The sequence below is a fragment of the Oreochromis aureus genome, linkage group 20, assembly GCF_013358895.1.
Source record: "Oreochromis aureus strain Israel breed Guangdong linkage group 20, ZZ_aureus, whole genome shotgun sequence".
Classification (NCBI taxonomy): Eukaryota; Metazoa; Chordata; class Actinopteri; order Cichliformes; family Cichlidae; genus Oreochromis; species Oreochromis aureus.
Genome location: NC_052961.1, coordinates 36022747 through 36041692, shown reverse-complemented (window position 1 = coordinate 36041692; position 18946 = coordinate 36022747). Strand labels below are relative to the sequence as shown.

At 42.5% G+C, this 18946-nt stretch overlaps 2 protein-coding genes across 4 annotated transcripts in view; one reads left to right on the top strand and one right to left on the bottom strand.

Moving 5' to 3' along the window:
- The window catches only part of LOC116309977 (guanylate cyclase soluble subunit beta-2), a 39547-nt gene extending 38211 nt beyond the window's left edge, over positions 1-1336 (bottom strand). Inside the window, exon 1 of the mRNA XM_039604700.1 lies at positions 1298-1336. Coding sequence (XP_039460634.1) covers positions 1298-1336 — 39 coding nt within the window. The remainder of the gene's footprint in view (positions 1-1297) is intronic.
- phc2a (polyhomeotic homolog 2a (Drosophila)) lies at positions 1003-18740 on the top strand. Of its 3 annotated transcripts, XR_005609705.1 has the most exons (8): positions 1003-1322; positions 2421-2583; positions 7485-7563; positions 7906-8017; positions 8444-8570; positions 9177-9411; positions 9850-9967; positions 18061-18179. XR_005609705.1 is itself a non-coding variant. In XM_031726714.2 (7 exons), the coding sequence occupies exons 2-7, from the start codon at positions 2446-2448 to the stop codon at positions 18213-18215; spliced, it is 846 nt and encodes a 281-aa protein (XP_031582574.1). In that variant the 5' UTR covers positions 1003-1322; positions 2421-2445; the 3' UTR covers positions 18216-18740. The 3 variants fall into 3 exon arrangements, 2 of the variants coding, with proteins under 2 accessions (XP_031582574.1, XP_039460887.1); XM_031726714.2 differs by lacking the exon at positions 9850-9967 and having other exon boundaries at positions 18061-18740; XM_039604953.1 differs by lacking the exons at positions 1003-1322; positions 9850-9967 and adding an exon at positions 1364-1459 and having other exon boundaries at positions 18061-18740.
- The last annotated feature ends 206 nt before the right edge of the window (positions 18741-18946 follow it).

The following is an 18946-nucleotide window of genomic DNA, read 5'->3' as shown; positions in this document are numbered from 1 at the left end:
TTGGTGATAATGATTCAAATTTGATTTAATAACATGGCCATGGTGAACTTGGCACAAGTCTATCGAGTGTATAATGTTTAGGATACATAATCATATTTTCTATTAAACTGTAAATCTCTGCGACAGCACACAGTTATTCAAACAGTGTAAATTCCCCTAATGTTAATCAGCCTGAAAATATCCCGTTTACATGTGGAAGCTGAACTGAACTGTGTCCACAGGCTGATCTGCGCGGTCTCAGATTAACTTAATTAAATGCTATACTCATATTTTGTTTCTTTAGAGAATCGTATGCCATTCACTCTTGTTGTTTGTCTTGTCTTTCTATTCTCCTCTTTTTCCCGTCTTTCTCCTCAGCCGACAACCAGTGGGACGGATGGCTGTTGCCTGAAGTCCTAAAAGCTCTCTTCCTCGCCATGTGCGTGTAGTAAGGTTCACTGTCATTAGGGTTTATTGTATCACATCTACCTTGCGATATAAAGCTGACTGTTGTCGTGAAGTGGGGCGATATAAACAAAACTAAACTAAACTGGCTGAAACGTTTCACTGGTCCGATACGTTCACTACCCAGACTTTTGTGTTTTGCAGTGGTTTCATATGGAATCAGAACGATGCCACCTTGAAACGAAACCGAAAAAAATATTGAAACCGAAAAAATTGCTTACAATTTTTTTTTTCAGTTTCAATCCATTTTTTTTCAGCTTCAATCCATTTTTCGGTTTCAATCCAGTTTTCGGTTTCAATATTTTCTTCGGTTTCATTTCAAGGTGGCATCGTTCTGATTCCATAGTTTCACTGTATTTTATAAAACGTTTATTAATTATTTGTTATCTCACTCAAAAACATTTCTTTCGATTTGATGTAAAGAAAGAAGTTCATGTTTTCCGAAGAGAAATCAGGAAATTTGAGTTTAGATTCAGGAATCGAACCGCAGATATTTGCACAGCTCCTTTTTCTCTCGGTTGTGGCTTTTAATTTTGAAAGTGCTTACCGGAAGTGCTTTACGTAACTTTATTTGGCTTGAGAAATGAACACACACGTCCAAGTGTATAGTATTGTGTGCAGAAAGAAGGAGAATGGTGAAACATAGTGCGGTTATGGTAGGGTCGCTAACTTTCCGCGTCCTCGTGTAACGCGGTGGGCCCGCTGCCCGGTAAAGATTCCCGGGTCGGACTCCTTGCCGTTCTCACGGAGGGAGTGTAATCAGTATATGAAAGCGTTGTTTGGAGCCGTTGAACAAAGAGCTTTTCTTCCCTCTACTATTGTTACGGACTGGGACGGCTGGTATCCCTCCGACCCAGAGGCGGTCTCGAACCGTAAAAGTAAGTGAACTCATCTTAAATGTGTCTTTTTTTTTAAGGCGAAGAAAAGGTGCGTTTGAATGCGCTAATTTTATCCACTACACAACCCGCAGGTCCAAGTGTCCGCCTGGCTAAACTGATTTGATACAAAGCTAGCTGTAAGTTTACGCAACACTGCATATATATAATAGTATTTACAGGTATATTTGGTTTACACGGGTCTAACTTCTACTGTTTCGCTTAAATGTAATGTGTGCGGTTTAAATTTGAGCCACACGCGCTGTTATGTTTTCGTTAGCGAGTTTGGATTATTAACACTCTGCGCTCTTACTGTTCAAAGTCACACAGCCTATAGTGTTAACGTTATCCAGATCACATTCATATATATGGCAGCGTGATTCCACGGTTCTTTCATTTTTGGTGCTTATTAAATCGTGGGTTTCCACAGCAACCGCGCACGCACAACCCCACGTTAGCCTAACGGAGGTCCCCCTTTGTAAAGAGTGACTCACGCCATTCTTAAATCTGGAAATTCAGATTCAGTTAAGGCAGATATATACGCTCAAATCGGAGCGGGACACCTTTGATCTTCATGTCAGCATGAGTTACATTCTCAGATTAGTGCAACAAGTTTGCAAAAGAACCAAAGTTTACATGACTGAAAAAACAGGCTGTAACGGATACAGAATCCAAACGTGTTGCTGAAGGAATAAAACTAACACTTCGTGACACTGCCCATGTGGAAAAAAAATAGAAAAAAAACTTATAAAAGACTTGCATAAGATGTGGCCTGCTTCACATAGTGAATCATATAAGGCTTATATGATTTACTCATGAAAGTGGCCACTTTCATATATTGTATCCAAAACATACAAGCTTCATTTATATAATTTTTCTAGGGATCTTATATCTGTTTCCACTCTTGTATGCTTTTCATACAAGTTTCACACAAGACAGATACAAACTTTATAAGATTTAAATATATCTTTTCCATATGGGTGAGTAACATTTAATTGTCTCTTCCAAATAACGTGAGCCTGCATTCTTTGTCTATTTGACCAGCATCTTCGTCCATATGGCGAGCACTTGTTGACTTTGTTATGCTGCTCCTGTTGACAGGTGAGGGGTGCCCTGTGCTCCAGTCATGACCTCTGGGAATGGGAACACTAACAGCACCCAACACAATGGAGAGAGTAAACGTGCCCAGGCCATAGTCAAGTCTCACATCCTCACCCATCTCATAGAAGGCTTCGTTATCCAAGAGGGTGCAGAGCCTTTCCCTGTGAGTACTGGACCTATGTATGTTTCTATTAATGCAAATGTTTGTTTAGTGCATGAATACACAGCCTGAAAGTGACAACAGAAGATTAGATTTGATACATCTGACAGAATATAATGTTTTGTGTTGTGTTTGTCAGCTGTTCCACTCAGACTTCAGGTTTCTAACAGTTTGAGTTCTAAGCCCTATAACTCAGTGCACAGTGTTTGGCTCTTTCTATCAAACGACTTATTTCTAATATAAAAACAATATTGATTTTCATTCATCCTCGTCTCTTTTCACCATTGTTAAAGAGAAACACTTGCGTGAAACTTACACCGAATTATTTGTTGTTAGCTTGCCTGCAGTGCTCTCCTCATCCTCCCTCTTTGGGAGGTTTGAGCCACTAATTGACATTTTCTTGGCAGAACTGGCTTCATGTTTCTATATAGATTATAGTGCATTACGACATTATAATAATTTGCCTCACTTAGTAAATTTGTCCAGTAATGTATAAAAAAAAATGAATGCATCTTGTTTTCTTATATTTACCTGCTGTGTAACTGCTCTACGCCTCCCTGTTTAGGATTTCCGTGACTGCAGTAAAATTCCCTTCATCCATCACTTATCCCAGCTGCCCTGAAGAAAAAAAAAAAATTTATGATGATCCCAAAGACTGCAGTGATTCCACTTATACAAAACCTTAAATACATTTTTATAAATTAACATAGATCATAATCTTGAGCTTGTGTAGCGTTCTGTGTTCTTCATGCAGCAACAACTCAACAAGAACTAGTTTATATTCCAGCGTTGTGATGTTGACAGTTCAGCTGTGCGTTTAACAAACTGTGGTTAAAAACTGAAGAATGATCAGGAGGTTATGGCATCAAATGCAAAACTACATGATCTGCTCCACTTTGTTTATTATGGCAGTTGTTTTCACGAATGGTCTGATAGCCCGTCGTCATGAATTATGGGATGGCGTCTCACCCCGTTTCATGAAGCATGGTCCAGTGACTGTCTTTTCACATAACGTGGCTGCTTTGGTTCTAACGATCTGTGCTGATGGTTTTACAAACTCACTGTAGAAAGATGGAGCGTGTGGCTCCACGTCCTCCCATTGTGCAAATATGAAACCAGACCGTCTGTGGGAGCTGTTACGTTGCACTTTTGGAGCCAGTGTCTCCGCAGTACTGACTTGAGGTGCAATCACTGCGTCGAACTCCCGCCCACACACCGACTGGACGTGACCACGAACATGCCCCTCTGCTCTTTTAAGGTACCCCAGCTGCTCCAGTTTGAGGGTATCTGCTGCTGGGTTCACCGTTACTGACAGCTTGTTAAATTAAGGTAAGTACAATCACGTCGCTATGATTCAAAAGACTCACATCTTAACATCTTATAGCTGTACACAGCACCTGACATCACTCTGTAGCTCCTGGTGTTAATTTGTTTGCTAGATTAGCTGTTAGCATATGCAGTGTGTTAAAGACTTGTTACTAGCTAGTTAGCAATGCTATACACATTTTTGAATGATATAGCACTCCTTAGTTTTTGTTGTCACATTTTAAACAGAGGTGACGTCAGCAGAGTTACTTTTAGAATTATCTGGACATTAAAAGTCGTTCTTTGAGATTTTACCATAAGACTGAGGATGATATAGAACAGCAGATTTAAACAGTCTTAGATCCACTCACAGAGCACTCTGCTGACATGGAAACGTTAAATAAAATGTTAGATCTAAAAATGCAGCAGAAGGTTTGATTGAAGTTTAATTTGTCCTTTTCATTTAATAACAGAGTCCACATTATTATGAACAAATACATTCACAAGTGAGGGAGGCCTTTGGGATCAAGCTGGGTGTCCAGAGGTTTGGAGAAGCTTGTTTCCTTTCTGTCACCACAGCTGTCCTGTGCCAGATGTTCTGTTGACTCACTGAGAGAGACATCATTTCAGAAACATCAGGAGGACTGAAGCTCATTGCAGGGATCAGCCTGCTACAACAGCCTGTTGCAGTTTAAGTGTTGTTTTCAATAAATTGCATGCTCAAAAAGGTTTTGTCTCACTCCCATTTCTCCTTGTTGCATGTTGAAGCTCGACTTGGAACCTTGTTAAGATCCAACCATGCAAAATATGATTTTTGCCATTTTTTGAGTGGTCTTAAACTTTTGGTCGAGACTGTGTATTATCCTCTCCAGTTACTCTGGAATGAATGGCTTTGAATTACTTTATGGCAAATAAGACGCTATTAGCATAACACAATGTGAAAGAATTCCTTATTAGAGTTTTTAGTTCAACAAACAAGTGAAGACCTTTGACCTTACATTAGGATTTATTTAATGCTGTCAAAGAAAATCTCATGTTCTCTTTATGCAGTTGAATATATTCAGTGTTTAAAGCAGAAACTCTGCAGGTCTGAGATCAGCAGCTTTCTTAAACACTGAACTGAGTTACTGTTTGTGCTCCTGTAATGACTCCAACTACAAAGATGTTTAATCTCTTTGACTTTTTTGAAGTTTAATCCAATGTAATGTGTGTATTTACCATTCAGAGTGGACATTTGTCTGTTGTCACTGGGCAGGGTGAGAAATCCTAGGTCAGCATCTGTTACTGCATAGACAAAATAATCATCACAAACTGTCAAATGTGAAGTTTATCCCTAAAAGATGTGGAGACAGAAACATGCAGCTGTTTACAGACATTTATTTAACAGCTCTGCAGAGGAGTAGGAGAACAGTTCAGCCTGTAATGTAACAGTAATGTTGGTGGCTGGGCAGCGCAATGACTTTTGGACCTCAGAGTAACAGCATCAAGTTAGAAGTTAGAATCAAACTTATGGGAAAGGATTTCCCTCAAACACGTAATGAGGACGACCAATAACAGCTGAAAGCATCTTTGGGTGAAATTTATCTGAGAAAATGTGTTTTTGTTTAGTTTTACCACAGTCCCATCTGCTTTATGGCCTATGCTGCAGCTAGACAACAGGGGGCAGTAGAGATCACTCCAGGTGTTTTCTACAGTCATCGGTCTGAATGAGTGATGTCTCATTAACAGATAGACTCGCGCAAGATGAGATTTGTGCACGCCCCTGCCCAGTGTCTTCAGTTCCTTGCCTTATACGAAATTACTGTTTTGGAGAATGCTGTGTGTGTGTGTGTGTGTGTGTGTGTGTGTGTGTGTGTGTGTGTGTGTGTGTGTGTGTGTGCGTGTGTGTGTGTGTGTGTGAGAGAGAGAGGCTTTCTTATATTGAGTTTATTAGTCATCAATAAGATGCTTCTGTGAGCTTCTCCTGTGAGAGGGCGGAGTGGTCAGAATTTACACATGAAGCATTTCTCAGCCCTGGGAAATTCATTTTCCCAAAGTCAGCATAAGAAACTGGGACTGTGAAGTGCTGCACCAGTTAGCACAGTTTAGCTAAATATTAATTGAATCTCTTTATGAACTGTAGCTGGAAAGAGTAGTTGTTACAGTGAGGTGATTTAATGTGACATAGGCACAGTAAAAATGCCAAAATTTTATCAGCATTTCAAAAACCAAACATGAGCGCAGTGTGCATGTGTGTGCAAAAGTCCAAGGCCTTAACTTTATACAAAGACCTGTTGCTATAGTTTATTTACTGCATGTGCGTCTTTCAATTGTTTTTTTTCTTGTTCAATAAATAAAGTCTGTTTGGGCTGAACAAGTGAAGTGAAGTAAGGTTCAGTGACATTTCTGCTCTTTGAGCACTTTGCCTGGGCTGAACCACCTATCTGCTAAGTGGTAGTCACCATGTTCAATGTCATGCTCCTCCAAAAGTACAACAAACTGTAAATCGGTGCCTTTGTTACAACATCAACAGCATGGTTGTTGGTGTATAACACAATGGAAAAATACCAGTGAAAATTCTGGGTTTGATATTTTTCCCAACCATAAAAAAACTACTCAAAAAAACCACTAAAGATAAAAGCCTGAAATTTTCACTGTTTTTTTGTTTTTTGTTTGGTTTCTTACCATCTAAATTGTTAATTAGTGTAAGCAATGTGAGCGACACAGAGAAACCATGAAGGTCCTGCGTTCGAATCCACTATCTGGGGCCTTTCTGTGTGGAGTTTGCATGTTCTCCCCTTGTCTGCGTGGGGTTCCCTGCAGGTACTCTGGCACTCTTTCTTCCTCCCACAATCCAGACACATGTAGTTGGTGGGATTAGGTTAAGGTGATGATTCTAAATTGCCCATAGGTATGAATGTAAGTGCAAACTAATGTGTGTCTCTCTGTGTTAACCTGCAACATGACCTGTGTAGGCTGTACTCTGTGTTTTGCCACATGGAAGCTGGGATAGGCTGAATGGGAGAAAGATATTGTTGTTTTGTTTTTGTTTTATTTATTTTTTGCCAACACAAATAAAATCTTACTCTTACAGCAACTTTAATAACTGCTTTTCTTTATTTAGCTTACTTCCTTCTTCTATTACTCTGTCTAAGCAGATTTCTATAATTCTATAATTCAAGCCAACGACATGTTTGTTAAACCGTTTCCCAACAAGACTGTTGGAAGAAGTCTCAGCATGAGTGGACACATCAATATTAACTATGAGCTGTTTATCTTTATTAAAAGACTGTGTTTAAAAGACTTTTAAGTAATGTTTTCAACTACAGTCTTCTTAAAAGGCTTTTATTTGTCTTTGCTAATTATAGACTGATTCCTGAATAGTTCTAGGACAGCGTTACTTCTGCCTCGCTAACCCACCAGCTGATCGCTGTGACATTTAAGAGAGACACGAGTGGGTCATAGTGGGACAGTATTTCCTACCGTCCCACTATGACAAGAGTGATTATAGGTCATACTATTAAGATAGTCTCATTCATGTACAATACATGCTTATGAATGATTTCATCCAACAGTATTCAATAAGCATGAGTGCACTGATATGTTTTTTTTGTCTGCAGGTGGAACGTCCATCTTTCTCAATAGAGAATCTAAGAAGATATACACCAGATTCAAAGATGGACAGCCTGTCAGCAAAGGGTTTGTCAAATTTAAACGTTTCTCTTTCTCAGTATATAGACTTGGTTTGGGCACGCTTGTCAACTGAAAGGGAAGAGTCCCTGTAAATCAGTCCAGAGCTGTACTGAGAGGTATGGTGTCATTTGAAATTGTTGAAACCTGCCTGTGGGATATATGTAACCACAAATTGTACAAAACTATGTAAATATAAAAGCCCTTTAGTACCTCAAGTGAGCCTAAATGACATTCCAGTTACATTGATGCTGTTAGCCACTTGGTGCTGCTGGATGCAGTTCTTTTTACTGGATGTTCAACAGTTTCAGAGTGATGATCACAAAGATTGTGTTGACTGTGTTCCCTCAGAGGTAAAGGGCCAGCAGGAGCCCATGCTCACCTGTGAATTATGCGGCAGGGTGGATTTTGCCTACATCTTCAAAAGGTCTAAGAGGTTCTGTTCTACAGTGTGTGCCAAACGGTAAGATCATTGTCTTCATTTTCACAGTTCACTCTGGTTCACTGCCTCAACATTGTCTCCGAGCTGATGCATTATTAGTCAACATTTAGGAGAACGTGACTTAGGAAGCTACTTGAGTGTTTGGTCCAGTCTTTGCCTGTGACCTCAGTGTCACATGTTTCTGTCCCATGTGCAGTGACTTGCTGTGTGCTATAGTTCCAGCTATTTAAAAGATTTTAGGGTCTTTACCTTAGAATATAAAGCACCTTGAGGTGACTACTGTTGTGAACTGGCGCTATATAAATAAAATGGAACTGAATACAAAGAACACTTCTACTGAGAATTGCAAAGGAATACTTAATTCACAACACACCAGACGTAAACATCTAGTTCAGGCTTGTGAATGATGCACAGATTTTGAACTTGCCCTGTTTGCTATCCTTGTAGTTACAATGTGGGATGCACAAAGCGAATGGGTCTGTTCCCGAACCGCAAAACCACCCTGGAGAACATGAAGAAGCAAAAAACTGTGAATGGAAACCACAAAAACACCATCATAGAATCTAAAAAGAAGGTGAGACAGCCAGGACTATTTACCCTAATGAAGTGAAGGATAACTGCGAGTGGTTTGCAAAGATGGTGGTACTGTAGGAGAGCTGAACACGGCCATAGAAGCTCTTTAAGCTCCAGCAGGACCGGTATCTGCTCCTTTGTGTAAGAAGGAACAGGATAAGCACTGCCAGAGCCAGAGAGTGGATATCTCTGACCAAACAGTCAGAAACGAGCTTCATCAGGATGGCCTGAGGGCACGAATCCTTTAGTGGCCTCGTGCTCACTGCAGTTTCTGAAGGATGAAGAAACTGACACAGTTAACTGACTGAAATGTTTGAAGGTTGCCATGTTGCCACCATCCTGGAGGTCCAGACTGGCTCTTAGTCCATATACTTTCCCAGCATCATCAGCATGGACCCTCCCACTAACAAGGGTGATCAAAACATAAACAACCAAAATATAAATAAACATGAGGCTAACAAGAATTCTGGATTGTGCTAGTAAAAACATGGGTACCAAACTTTTGAATATGGTTTTACATGTTTGTTTTAAATCAGACTGATGTATTACACCTAAGCATGGGAGGAAAACCTTAATAAAGTCTCATTTTTCTCTCGGACTCCCTCAGACTGCTCCCTGTGTTCAGAAGCCTGCTGCTCACTCAGTCCACCCTGCACAGGGGGACTCAAATCACTGTTCAGATTTGTCCGTCTACAAAAGACCCCCGTCCCCTGTGTCAGCTTCCCAGCGCCTGCCTGTGACACAAGGCTCTGAGTTGCCACTGCTGCACCATGGCTTCCTGCCCAGTGATCCAGGACAGTGGAACATAGAGGACGTTTACAAGTTCATCTCTTCTCTGCCAGGTGGGTGCTCGATCTGGTAACGCCTGTGTTCATATCCAGCTTTACATTTTTCTTTCTGGAGCCTTTACGTTTGATAGTCACAGTGCAGAGAGACAACTGTGCACAACTCTTGAGAGCCTCTTCTCATTTATTCATAATTTGTTTCTATGGAGCCAGACACACTTGTAATAATTTAAACTGAACATTAATCTACGAATCATTAAAGTCACTTAACTCACTCGATGACAACTAAAAATATCAGCCAGTTTAAATCTCAGTGACCTGAAGTTTTGTGAAAATCTAGTGAATGTGATAACTCTGAGAGGAAGCCACCAAACTGATACCATAGCTGTATCTACTATCTACTCTGAGATAAGTTCCAGTGTCAGTCATCTTGGACTCAGCGTCAGAATCAGAATATTCCTCAGGGATTAATAAAGTTTTCTGATTCTGTTTCAGAGGTGAGAAGTCACGTTTTCTGAAAATCTTGTGAATGCAGTAACTCGACACGACGTAGGATAGGTCTGTCTCCTAAATATCTTTGACGAGTTCAAATCTCAGTGACCTCGACCTCAAGGTTAGTGGGGGATTCTCAAACTGATAGCAGAGGTGTATCTATAAGCAGCTAAGGCGTTGCACTGGCAGCTGCCAGTATTTTTAAGTTCGTTTTTCCTGTGAAATATACAAAAATGCCAAAGACAATACTGTTTATCAGGCATAAAATAGTATTTTTAAACCAACAAGGTATTATCAAAGAGCTTTTGGGATGGTGAGAAGTATGTTCTTAAAAAACTCGAGATATCTGGACAAATGAAGGACAGAGGAACCTGTCTACAGCAGGTGGCTAAATTTTAAAAATCCAGCAGAGATCTGACGCAGATTAAAATGATCCTGACTCAGCTGGTCCTGTGGTTTACTGAAGCCTCATCAATTCAAACGCCACCAACCTTCCAGTTAGTGGATGACCTGTTCTCCCACATCTACCACACACACAAACCGCAGAAGCAGGTTTCAGTTTAAAATTGGCTGTTTTAAGCGTATTATAGATTTACTGCTGGTTGAATGTGTTTTATATGTGCAGCTTGTTAAACTGTGCTTTGCTAAAACCACTGAATGAATCACAAACTGTCACATTGTCACTGTGTCTGTGTGTTAATTTGGCGATTTAGAAAATGTATAAAATGCTACCAAGTCTCTTTCATGCTGCTGGGATTACAGCTACGAGAACACAGGACACACATTACGATTACCTGCTCATTAAATGAAATGAACTTCACTGCAGCGATTTCCAGTAAGCTTTAAACTGGATCCATTTCAAGATTAATGTTGCAGAGCTCTAATGTTTAACCTTCAGCTTAGGAATCAGCAGTGAGAGTGCACTCAATGTTAAAATGATGAACTGGATTTAAAATGATACCATTCTGTGTGCTAAATCACCACGTTAACAATGAATGATTGTGTCTTTTTTACAACAGTGTTTCATTTTTTGATATGTTTTCTATGTTCCTTATAGATTTTAACACATTTCTAGTAAAACTGTCACAGGCATCATTTTCTGTGGGGAAAGAGTCATGTGATCCGTGAAGGCTGGTAATGTAAATGTGCAGGGAAACCCTGAGTTAACCCGGCTTCATGTGATTTATACTGAGCCCTAATGTTTGAGTACGTGAATCCAGATAATAGAAAAAGATGTCCTGAGTATGTTGAACGAGCTTCATCATATAGGGCCCATATTGATATAAAAATGTGCCCCCACCATGGGATTTTCCAGGGGGAGTCCTACTTCTGTCGGCGGGTTAGCCCCACTAAGCTGAGCCTCATCGTGTCTCAGTGAAGACCAGCAGCATCTTGTGTGTGTATAAAACAAAATCCAGAATTATTCCACACTTCTGAAACTGAAATGACTCAAGGGTAAAAATTACTCAACATCTCTGTGCAGTTTCAGAAACATTTATATACTGTATTGCTAAAAGTACTTGCTCGTGTGCCTTTACATGCATGTGAACTTGAGTGGCGTCCCATTTTTAATCCACAGGGTTTAATCAGAATCAGAATCAGAATCAGAATCAGAAAGGGTTTTATTGCCAAATGTTGAGCAGGTTTACAACATTAGGAAATTGCTGCGGTACTTAGTGCAAACATACTGTCATATAACGCTTAAATAGACATAAAAATAAGAATTAAAAGTGCTAAGCAGATAGATATATACATGGGTGCAGGTGATCATCAGGTCCAAACATGGAATGATGCAGTGAACATAGTGTAGGGTCACGTGTTAGTGGTGGGAACAGTCATGTGGTTATTGTTCTTGAGTCCAACAGCAGAGGGGAAGAAACTGTTCTTATGGCGAGAGGTTCTGGTGCGAATGGACCGGAGCCTCCTGCCTGAGGGGAGCAGGTCAAACAGACTGTGTCCAGGGTGAGAAGGGTCAGCTGTGATCCGAGCTGCACGCCCCAGTGTCCTGGAGGTGTACAGGTCCTGCAGAGATGGGAGTCTGCAGCCAATCACCTTCTCAGCGGAGCGCACAACACGCTGCAGTCTCTGTTTGTCCCTGATAGTGGCTCCAGCGTACCACACGGTGATGGAGGAGGTGAGGATGGACTCGATGATTGCGGTGTAGAATTGCATCATCGTCCGTGCTGGCAGGTTGAATTTCTTCAGCTGCCTCAGGAAGTACATCCTCTACTGGGCTTTCTTTATGACGGAGGTGATGGTGGGCTCCCACTTCAGGTCCTGGGTGATGGTGGTACCCAGGAAGCAGAATGAGTCCACAGAGGTGATGAGGGTGTCAGTCAGGATGATGGGGGGGAGTGGGGCTGTGTGTCCTGAAGTCCACAATAATCTCCACTGTCTTCTGGGCATTCAGCACCAGGTTGTTGTGGCTGCACCAGGACACCAGACGTTCAATCTCCCTCCTGTAGGCAGACTCATCCCCGTCCGAGATGAGTCCAATAACAGTGGTGTCATCTGCAAACTTGATTAGCTTGACAGACTGGTGGGTGGAGGTGCAGCAGTTAGTGTACAGGGAGAAGAGCAGAGGAGAAAGAACACAGCCCTGAGGGGAGCCGGTGCTGATGGTCCGGGAGTCCGAGACATTCTTTCCCAGCCTCACATGCTGCTTCCTGTCCGTCAGGAAGTCAGTGATCCACCAGCAGATGGGATCAGGCACATTCATCTGGGAAAGCTTGCCTTGGAGATGATCTGGAAGGATGGTGTTGAAGGCAGAGCTGAAGTCCACAAACAGGATCCTGGCGTAGGTTCCTGGGGAGTCCAGATGCTGCAGGATGAAGTGTAGAGCCATGTTGATAGCGTCGTCTACAGACCTGTTGGCTCTGTATGCAAACTGCAGGGGGTCCAGGAGGGGGGCCGTGAGGGTCTTGAGGTAGGAGAGAACCAGGTGCTCAAATGACTTCATGACCACAGATGTCAGAGCCACAGGTCTGTAGTCATTTAGTCCAGTGATCCTTGGTTTCTTGGGGACAGGGATTATGGTGGCGGACTTGAAGCAGGCAGGCACATGACATGCCTGCAGTGAGGAGTTGAAAATGCCAGAAAACACTGGGGCCAGCTCGTTTGCACAGTGTCTGAGGGTGGCAGGAGACACACCGTCTGGGCCAGGAGCTTTTCGAGCATTCAGACTCTTAAACTGCTTCCTCACATCTGCTTCATGAATATGAAGAGTTGTGGTGGGAGAAGGTGGTGTGAAATCCTCCTTGGTGTGGGGTGAGGAGGGAGGTGTTGTAGATGAAGTGTTTGATGGTGGTGATGGCTCTATGGAGGGGGGAGAGGTGGAGGAATGAGTGTCCAAAGTGTCTCTATTGTTGGGGCCGTTGGAGGTGTGAAGGCTGCTTGATGGCTCCTCAAAACGGCAGTAAAAGTCGTTAAGGGTGTTGGCCAAGAGCAAGTCATCAGTGCAGTGGGGGGTTTTAGGCTTGTAGTTGGTGATTTTCCTAAAACTTTTCCACACAGAGGCCGAGTCATTCTCTGAGATCTGCTGCTGCATCCTCTCAGAGTGCTGATGTTTAGCAATGTCCACTTCTTTGCTAAACCTGTACTTGGCCTCTCTGAAGCAGTCCCAGTCTCCGCTTCTGAACGCCTTTCTCTTTTCCAGCCACAGCTTTTTGAGTTTAGGAGTAAACCAGGGTTTGTCATTGTTATAACTCACCCTGGTGCGTGATGGCACAATGCTGTCCTCACAGAAGTGGATATAGGAGGTGACAGTGTCCGTAAACTCGTCCAAGCTGTTAGAAGCAGCCTTCATTGTGTGCCAGTCTGTAGTCTCCAAACACGTGCGAAGCTCCTCCACAGCCTCGTTGCTCCACAGTTTTTTAGTCCTCACGACAGGTTTGGAGAGCTTCAGCCTCTGTCTGTACGTGGGGATCAGGTGGACCATGACGTGATCAGAAAGTCCGAGTGAAGCGGGGGGCACCGCGCGATAGGCCCCGCTGATCGTGCTGTAGCAGTGATCCAATGTCCTCTCCTCTCTGGTCGGGCATTTAATATACTGCTTGTATTTGGGAAGCTCTTGGCTCAGATTGGCTTTGTTAAAGTCCCCAAGAGCAATAATGAGGGAGTCCGGGAATGTCCGCTCCATGTGCAGTATCTGCTCCGCGAGGGCGCACTGAGCTGCCTGCACATCCGCATCTGGCGGGATGTAAACAGCGGCCAAGATGAATGAAGCAAACTCCCGCGGAGAATAGAACGGTTTGCAGTGAATAAAAAGGTATTCCAGAGAGGAAGAGCAGTGCTGAGCAATCACTGTTACATCTGTGCACCAGCCACTATTTATGTAGAAGCAGACACCTCCACCTGTGGTCTTACCAGAGAGAGAGGCCTGCCGGTCCGCGCGCAGCAGATGAAAACCCTCCAGCTTGAGCGTGCAGTCCGGGATGTCCTCGCAGAGCCACGACTCCGTAAAACATAAGACACAGGAGGAGGCAAAGTCTCTGTTCATGCTTCTCATCAGGGCCAGCTCGTCCATCTTATTCCTGAGTGAGCGTACGTTGGAAAGGAAGATCCCAGGAAGAGCAGTTTGCAGTCCGCGTCTCCTCAGGCGCACGAGTGCGCCGGCTCGCTTTCCTCTTCTTCAGCATCTCACTTTCCTGATCAAGGTCTGTAGTAAATCTGCCGCAGATGCGACAAAAATTGGAAGTAAATCCACAGGTGTTGTAGTCCTGTAGTTAAGAAGCTCTTCTCTGGTGTAAGAATATCCAGAGGAGTGCCCAGACACACAAGTTATGCACAAAAACAAAACAGAAGTAACGCACTGAAGTACCAGGGCATCCATACGCGGCGCCATCTTGGAAACAGATATTATGATCTTGGCCCATCGTTTCCAGCTGTACCAGCTTCAGCTCTTATGTGGAGTGTGTTTATGGAAATTTTTGATTCTTCCAGAAGTGCATTTGTAAAGTCTGGTGTTGCACAACGAGGCCTCACTTGCAGTCCTCTCTCCAGTTCATCCCAAAGGCGTTCTCTTGGGTTGAGGTTGTGGCCACTCGTGGAAAAACAACCCCACACCAGAATCCCCCTTTCACCAAACTTTACATTTGCCACAACTGAGTTGGATTCATTGACAAAGACTTACTCAAACATTTTCAGTATCTATCTGCACTACAGAGGTGGGAAGTAACAAAGTACTTAGTATAATTTTCAGGTATCTTTTTTTCTGACAACTTTTTACTGTTATTCCATTTTTACACAAATATCTGTACTTTCCAAAACAGGCTCGATACTTTAGGCTCAGTGGTATAATGTAGAGCGTTTATACTCGGCGGTGGGCTGGAAGAAGTGCTGGCGTCTGTAAGTTATGTCCACTGTACTTTAGCATCTAGCTAGTGCTACTGAAGCATTTGAAGTGTTTTAAGTGGTAGGTCATTTCAAATGCAACATTTCTGTCAGCTCAACATCAGCAAACACACAAACTGTGTGTGTGTGCAGTCTGTGACAGTGTGTTGCTAACTAAAGGTCCAGCTGCTGGATTCCCAGAGAGAGAAAAGAGTGTAATGTTAGTCAGAGATGGAGGACGACAGATGAAGAAAACAGGTGATAGTTAAAGGTAAGAGCTGCAGATTTAAAGGTTACATGCAATATCCTCATTTTTAATCCCACATTGGATCTGTATATAATGTCTTTTGATAAGTTATATATTTTCATATTGTGAAACTTCTTGCAAAATAAGCTAAGTATAGGAACTTTGTGTTATTCAAATGTTGATGAAAGTGTTGCATGGTAGTTTTGTGGTTACATGGGTTAGCTTACTCACAGTCAGTGTTAGGTTACATTAAATGTAGCAAAGATTACTGTGGACGAGCTGCTGTCGATTCATTCACTGAATTTCTACCAACTGTATAAAGACAGTGTACAGTATACTGTTAGAGTAGGAAAGTCAGCAAAGGTGGCTCAACAAACATCTGCTTACATTTAGTTGAATTCAGTTGTGTAAATCCACAAAGAGCAGCAGGTCAGCTGACCTGTTCAATAATAATCACAACTGACGTAGAGTTACTGAATCCCACTTTAAACCCCGACTGTAAACGTTTTTCTGTTTGGCAGACAACAGAAAATAATTATGTTTCTGTGTTTGTGTCCTGCATCACTAGTTTAAGCTTAATGCCTTCATTAGAATTAGAAAGTAGATTTGTATTCTCCCATTGTAATCGAATATAATCAGAATCAGAATACTTTATTGATCCCAAGGGGAAATTATGTTGGTTACAGTGTTCCAGTACAAACAGTAACAAAGACAAATAATACAAGAAGTAAGAAATAGCACAATATATACATACATATAAGTCACTTACTGATAAATATCTGAACAAGAAAGAAAGAAGAGCATGTGCAAAAAGGTGTAGCTATAGCAGCATACAGTGTGTTAGGTGGAGGAGTTGTACAGGGAGGTGGACACAGGCAGGAATGACTTCCTGTGTCGGTCAGTGGTGATTTTTGGTAATCTCAGTCTCTGACTGAGCGTGCTCCTGTGAGTAGCCAGCACGTCATGGAGTGGGTGGGAGGAATTATCCAACATTGTCTTTATCTTGGACAACATTCGCCTCTCCTAGAGCACCTTAAGAGAGTCCAGCTCCATTCGCACAACATTGCTGGCCTTGCGGATCAGTTTATTGAGTCTGTTAGCATCAGCAACCCTCAACCTGCTGCCCCAGCACACAACAGCGTAGAGGATTGCACTGGCCACAACAGACTCGTACAAAATCCTGAGGATTGTCCGACAGATGTTGAAGGACCTCAGTCGCCTCAAAACATACAAGGTTTAGTTACCTTTGGTAGAATTGTCCTTCATGGAGCTACTTTTTACTTCCTTACTTTGAGTACATTTCACTTGTTTACTTATACTAGTGTAACATTGATTTAGTACTTCAACTTTTACTACAGTGTTTTTTTTTAATTCAGGTATTTGTACTTCTGCCTGTTTCAGTAATGTCTGTACTTCTGACACTCTGTGCTTTCATGAATTAGACAGCAAACCTTTCAGCAATCTCCTGTCAGGGGAAATTTTTATTAAAAATCAATATTTGGGTTCCCGTATTAATACAATATGCCTGCAAAAAATTTGGTGATGCTATGCTGTATCAATTTTTTCCTCCACCCCTTTGAGCTTAGTGATGCAAGGCTTGGATGCAGTTGCTCAGCCATGAAAAACTGCTCCATGAACCCCTCTCCGCCCTTTTCTTGAGCTAATCTGAAGGCCACCTGAAGTTTGGAGCTGACTGATTTTATGTGGCCTGCCACTTCATGGCTGAGTTGCTGTTATTCCCAAGTACCACTAACTAGATCATTGAAAAGATCATTGGAGCCTCTGTTCCCTCCATCACAGACACTTATCGCACCCGCTGCATCTGCAAAGCCACCAGCATCGTGGACGACCCCACACACCCCTCACACACACTCTTCAGCCTGCTGCCTTCTGGCAGAGAGACACCGCAGCATTCGGCGCTCACTGCCAGACTGTGAAACAGTTTCTTCCCCCAGACCGTCAGACTCCTGAACACTCAGTGACTGGACCGACACACTGACACACACCTTCATACACCAAGTGACTTTTGGCACAACACTCAGTCTTTTGTGCATTTCTATTGCACTGTTGTGTCTGTATCATTCTGTTGTGTCTTTGTTGTAGACCATGTAGCACCATGGTCTTGGAGGAACGCTGTCTCGTCTCACTGTGTACTGCACCACTGCACGTGGTTGGAATGACAATAAAGCCACTGACTAACAGCTAACTGTGGAACATTTAGTAATCACGATTTTTACTGAGGTCCAGATTTTCGTGACCTCACAGCTGGTCATGTACATGGTCCTGACGGTGATCAGACTGGTCAACTTTGGCCACACAACAAATGCAGCAATGAAATTGTAACACGTGAAGCTGATGTCTCCAGTTTGATATCACACCAAACAGGTGTTAACAGCATGGAAATCCCAACCCTCTATGCAGATGTGCGATTTTTACAAAACATTAATCGATCATAGTAATTTCTTTGATGCCTGACTGCAGCAGTGTCCTGTTCTGATTTAATAGCTTTTTTGCCCGCTCTCTTTGTGCTTCCCTTTTCTTTCAAAGAGATTTCGAATAGCTACAGATTATTTCAGTGTTCTCTGTAAGGACTGCATGTGAGCTGTGAACTCACTGTTGTCGCTCTGTTGCTGCAGGCTGCCTGGAAATTGCCGAGGAGTTCCGCTCTCAGGAGATCGACGGGCAGGCCCTGCTGCTGCTGAAGGAGGACCACCTAATGGGAACCATGAACATCAAACTGGGGCCTGCACTCAAGATCTTTGCTCAGATCAGCATGCTCAAAGACTCCTAGTCCATCTCATCCGATACATACATAGCTCTCAATGGCAGCTCAGCTATTACTGGACTAACAGGACGTGCTCAGGATTCCCCATGTTAAATAGTTCTCGGCTGAATTCAGGTCCCAAGACAATTTTCATTGATGGATATTTTGTAACTGTCTTCTGACCTAATGGACGTCAGCTCCAACGTTTACACTGAAAACTTCACTGTGGCACAAGTTCACTGTGCCCTGTGGTTGGGAGGGCTGCTGTGTTAGCTAGGCAGTGTAGAAAAAAGTTTGATTACAAATACATTTAGTTTTTTATAGTGTTTTTTGTTCCTTAAGTTTAGCATTTAATTTGTTTTGGAGCGTGACTGTGAAGATTTCAGTAAAATACACTTTATTCAAGACTGAATCTCTGCGTCCTGCATGGAGTCAGTTATTCCTGAATGCCTGTGATCCGGCTTTAGGACAGTCTCATCAATCTCTGCGTGGTTCTGTGTCTGGTTTGCACAGTATTTGAGCTATGGGAAAAATAAATATGAAAAAAATCAGCATTCCATCGTGGTTGGCAAAAACCGTGTAAACATCAGAAATGCTAAAACCAAGACAGGGAAATGACAATGAAGATAACTATTCATTTATTCAGCTTTAATGCAGGGCTGTGGTTAAACGTTCTGTTAAAGTTAGACATTAGACAGTTAACAAAGTAACTAAGCTTGGTCCAGACTCTGCACTCTATAGTTGGTTTTGCTGGTTTA